General features: G+C 33.5%; 1 protein-coding gene across 5 annotated transcripts in view; it reads right to left on the reverse strand.

The window, feature by feature from the left end:
- Positions 1-3,868: 3,868 nt before the first annotated feature.
- The window catches only part of LOC106881986 (paired amphipathic helix protein Sin3a), a 162,218-nt gene continuing 160,385 nt past the window's right edge, over positions 3,869-5,701 (reverse strand). For all 5 annotated transcript variants that reach the window (XM_014932524.2, XM_014932521.2, XM_014932522.2 and 2 more), the window contains one exon: positions 3,869-4,033. In XM_014932524.2, the coding sequence (XP_014788010.1) occupies positions 4,012-4,033 (22 nt within the window). In that variant the 3' untranslated portion in view covers positions 3,869-4,011. The remainder of the gene's footprint in view (positions 4,034-5,701) is intronic.

Genomic DNA, 5,701 nt, shown 5'->3' on the forward strand with positions numbered 1-5,701 from the left:
TATATATATATATATATATATATATATATATATATATATATTTTTATTTATATATAGTCTTTTTTTCGATTATACAAAAATATTAAAAAACATATTTCTAGACAGAGATTGAAACTACTACCTACATACAAGGTTGTTAGTTAAATTACTAACACCTTTACCTTTTAGGCCATCAAACTAACACCTGAGAAACAACTTAAACATGAAATATTTAAATCTATACATATATATAGATACACATACATATATTATGTGTATGTGTGTGTTTTCTTATGTTTGCCACTATAATCTTTTCAACCTACAATGTATTATTAAGCGATGTAATTAATTTTTTTGTGTACCATTGGCCTTCGCTATCTTTTAGATAATATAAGGATGTGCATTAGTAATATAATATAACATCTTTATCAAGTTAGACTGTTGTCATATCAGTACAACCTTGAAGTTTAATCGAACGAATCGACGCCAGTACTTTACAATGTGCTTGGGAAGCAAACTTCTTGCCACAGCCATGCCTATAATATAAAAATTAGAAACTAAAAATGCTAGCTCTGCTTGGTTTTTAAAATATGAACCAAGGGAAATAACTCCATTCTAGTCGATTAAGTCCCAAATTTACTTTAGTTAGATATCTAGTATAATACATAAGGCGGCGAGCTGGCAGAATCGTTAGGACGGCGGACGAAATGCCTAGCGGTACTTCGTCTGTCTTTACGTGAAACCTATTTATCAAACATGCTAATTTTACACCAATATCTTGTCTATTCTTATACTATCGAACATATACCTCTTTCAAGAAAATTGCATACAGTGCCGACGTTTTATACGGTCGGCTGCCCTTTCAGTTACTAATCCCTCCACCTGTTTATAAGTAAATTTTCTTCTTGACTAGACGTATTGCATGACAGTCACTCGCACACACAGAGTCATCTTACTCGTGGAGGATATCTCTAGCTTCGTCTACGAAGATACTCATGGTGTGTTGAAGGTATATTTTGAGAATGTCGTCCAGGATGCTGTCACCGCTGTGGATGTTGTCTATGCTCAGAAAAGACAAGGCATTGTGTTTCTTTTAGTTCCCACCTGCCAAATACATCCACAGGGTTTTGGTTAGCCTGGGGTTGTTGTAGAAGACACTAGCTCAAGTTGCCATAAAGCTGGATTTAACCTAAGACTACTTAGTCACACCTACTCCCCTCCCGTGACAAATGTCTTATGGAGACCATTTACCTCTTTAGTATTCAGATTAGTCAAACATAACGCTTATTTATTTACATTGCTTTGAATTAATCATGCATTACCTCAGAGGTTTGAGATTTCAATGATGCGATTGTTATTTTTGCAATGGTAAATGAAAGCGGTTGAATGTGGTCAGAATATTTGGGTAGCATATGGCCAGTTTAAATGCTAAACAGTTAACTCTAGTATTCAGATCACTGTCAAATGCAAATACCCACGTTTTGTTTTAATCCTGTTCAAGCAGAGTATCAAGTAATATTTGTCGGTGTTTTACCAATAATGAATTTTTGCCTACTTTATTATTGTTTGTTAGATTTAACTTCAATGGGAAGGTGAAATTTGTCATTGCTTGTACACCTATTAAAATATTCTTCAGCATCTGACCAGAATTCAGCAACATATCTGATTCATCTAAAGACACAGCTATTTTCCTTTCCTTTTTGTAAGCCCGAATGTAAATCCTTCAAACCTGGAGTTACTACAGGCATTATATAGGCAGCCTAAAATTAACATATTTTCATCTACATTTAAACAAATAGTTTTATCTCACCTTACCTTAATTAATTACATCATATCTTCGCTTTACTTTTAGGAATATCATAGTGTAAGTATGAAGACCAGATCAGGCCAGTTTGAACATTCAAAAAAATATGGCTGGTTTAAATACCTATGATGAAAAGATGAAAAAAACCCCCCAAAAAACTTGACCTGTCTTTAAACCATGATAGCATGACTTTCCATTTTATTATTTATTAAAATCAGCAAGATTTGGTCATTATTTCTTGCAAGATCAGTAGACCTAGAAGTTTCTCCTTTGATAGTCAAGGTGGTTGTAATTGCTTAGCCCCCAAGTTAGCTCTGGTCCTGCTAACCTCCATTATACGTTGCACTGCTATCTCTAGCTGGTTGGATGACCACATAGTGGTAGTCTGATTTTCTAGTGATAGTAGTTAAAACTTGTTACCATATTAATGTTGAAATACATGACTGCTTACCTGGTATTTGGAGCATCAACATAAAATTTCGATGGACTTATCTAAATTAAAATCTTTCAACCACTTTGATATCAACCCACACGAGACAACAACTGGTTCCAAGATATTTCCCAACTCCTGAAACCAGATTTATTTCAATTAATTTCGACATTAATGAACTTAGTAAAAACTTAAGATGATGCCTGGAACATAAATTAAGATATTTTGATAGAAGGTTTTAATTTAAATCAACTTTAAAACAGGAAGTTTGTATCATAGAATTAGGAATAGTCTCAGTTGGGTTGGCATCAAAAGGGTTAACACTTATGTGGCTGCATGGCAACAAACAATTTCAAAAGATGATAGTTACATTGATGCATACTTCAAACACAAAACAAGTGGACTTCAGTGTCATTTACTGAATGTGTAATGGTGGGTATAAATTTTGCCTTACAAAATTCTAGGCTTCCTGAAATTCATTGACATTACCCCCTGATGTGCACCCCTTTTTTCTTTAGGGTCCTTTTACTGTTCACCTTTCTGTGTACGGTGTGTATTTGTAGCTTTCATTGCTGTCTTTCTTTATATCACTTTACTTATGGCTGCTTTCTCCTCGCCTCTTTTAAACATTTTCTGACAGGTTATAAGTGCATCTGAGCACTGTATACAATAATTTAAATCATTAAAAAGAGAAAAAGGTGGTAAGCTGGCAGAATCGTTACAGTGCCGAATAAAATGTGTAACAGTATCGTTCAAATGCCACCACGGTTGACTTCATTGTTTATGTTTGGAGGTTGATAAAACAAGTAGCAATTGAGCATTGAAGTTGATATAATTGATTAACCCACTGCTCCACTAAAAATTTCAGGCCTTCAGTTTACAGAATAAAGGATTATTAAAAAAGAACAGGCAAAGATGAAGACAAAATAAAAAAAGCTAATTCAATTTGGATTGAAGCTGACATCTAAAACAACAGGATAACGTTGCTTGGAGACATCTGTGATTTATTCTGAGAACAAAATATGGTCTACAATGTTGAGTTTGATGACTGAGGGCAGGGTTTCAATTCTAGCTCCCAAGAAAAAAAAAAAAAGAAAAAAATTAACAAACATGGCTGGTGATTGTTTTTTTTTTCTTACTTTCTTTATACAACAGCCTTGAATGCAGCAAGTCTGATCAAAAGATTAGCCATGGTGTCGACATTCTTGGCAGCAGCAGCTAACATACACAGGCAGAGTTGCCTCATGTGGGTACGGTAGCGCAAGAGCAGTTCTGATGAGCTCAGTGACTAGACAACTGAGCTAGGTGGTTGTAGTAGTAGTAGTAATAGTATAGTGGTGGTGGTGGTGGTAATAATACAAGTAGTAGTGATAGTAGTCACTCACACACACACACGCAAGCACATCCACCCAACCACATTCACATCTGTCTCTCCTTCACTCATAAAAAAAAATACAAAGAAATAAAAAAGAAAAACAAACAACCCAAACTATCACACAAACACATTCAACACAATCAATCTGATGTGATTCAGTCTCACTCACTTGAGCCATTCACTCACTCACTCAACCTCAGTCGGCATGGGATGGTCTCTGTGGATGGTCAGAAAATTCCACCTTGTACTTATTGTAGCAATAATAAGGGGCACAGTCCGGAAATATTTTCTCAATAGTTGTCTTCGATGGCCGAATGCCCTCCGTTTTACCCGTCATCCACTGCATACAAGCCAACTCCTGGTCATTCGTCACGTGATCTTTACGCCAATCGTTAACCCACTTGTCAAACTTTTTGTGTAGCCTTAACGACACTCTTTTGTGGGACTGAAAAAATAAAATACAAAACAAAAAGTTAAATTATTTCTGAACAAGTCATCAAGCAGTAGTAAGTACTGCTCAATCATTTCAAATATAAATAATAGTAATTAGGATGCATGGTTATAATGCATAGCAACCAACAATCACAGAGAAACAGAAAAGTCAACACAAAGGGAACATAAAAAAAAAAACATGCTTCAATATAAGCTGTTTATTTCTAAGAGAAAAAAAAAAATGTAGAAATTTGTTAAGAATGCTCAATGTGTTAGGCAGCCATATAGACAAAATGTAGAGTGGAGAGTTGGGGGGAAACAAAGAACCCTGGCATGCAAATAGCAGGTATTATAAAAAAAAAAAAAAAAAAAAAAAAGACAAGAGAAAGAATTCAACTAAGAACCACTGCAATTACTGGGAATGGCAGGTGCATGCTTGAATTTGAGACAAGCTAAACATATCCCTTCCATAGTGAAAAAAGAAAAAAAAAAAAATTCAAATCACCCAATTGATTTCTTAAAGAAAGAAAATAGAATGTATTTTTGTTGAAACTAAGGTGAAAAATCCCTCCAGAGAATAGTCTTGTAATTTTTCCTTAAGATAGTTTAATTCAGTTGTCTAAGACAGAAAAAGGATAGATATATATGTATATACACACACAAATAAGTAAAACTTAAGTTATTAAAATATCTGAAAAGTTTGGCAAAAGGCCTAAATGTTTCATGTATTCAATATTGATTTATTTTGATCAGACAAGGCCAACTATCATAAATTAAGACTAATATATTCATTGTAAGTACTTATTGACTTAAGAGAAGTGAGTATATATATAAAATGATAATTTATCCCATTGGCACAAAGTCAAACATATTTTGGGGAGAGTCTAAGCAACCGATTTAATGAACACTCAGAAGACATTCATATAATATTAGAACAATTCTCATTTCTTTTTTAAAAAGCAAACAGGGAACAGTGACAGTGCAGAGAAGAAACAAGTATTTGTTAGTAATAGAGAAGAGAATGTGGTGACTGGTCAAGATTAGAGAGATCAAGGATTGAAAGTTTAATGGTAATTAATGAAAGCTAAGTTGTTCTGCCAGGCATAGAGGAAAATTACAAATGGTAGATTATGTTAAGTTCAGTTATTTGAAAAATCTTATATATGTATCAAGAGAAACTTAATGAAGTGACCCAATACAAGCATTAGACTAATAAACCTCGCTTAATGAGATGATGAAAACAGAATAATCCTCAAACAGGATATAAAAAAAAAAAAAAAAAAAAAAAAAAAAAAAAAAAAAAAAAGAAACGTCGATTCCAGGTCTTGAGTTTCATTGGATCAGTCTAGAGATAATTATTGGTAAAGGACTGACATTTGTAAAAGCAAAATTTGCTTTATTAGAAAAAAAAATGTGTGAAAAAAGGGGACCAAAGTATGGAAGCGAAGTAATAAATTTGTGATGAGTGTGGCAGTAATTAATATGGGGAGATTTAGGAAATGGTTCCTATGCTAAAAGAATAGTATGAATTTTGGAACTTGTTTTAAAGTAGGTCAAAATAAGATAACCGAACTATATTTAAGGAAACAGCTCGTCTTTCTTACACAGAAACGTGCCATTGTTATTTTTTTATGTAAAAAGTTTATAGATGACAGAAAAAAAAAAAAAAAAAAAAAAAAAA

Source organism: Octopus bimaculoides, chromosome 18 (genome assembly GCF_001194135.2).
Source record: "Octopus bimaculoides isolate UCB-OBI-ISO-001 chromosome 18, ASM119413v2, whole genome shotgun sequence".
NCBI lineage: Eukaryota > Metazoa > Mollusca > Cephalopoda > Octopoda > Octopodidae > Octopus > Octopus bimaculoides.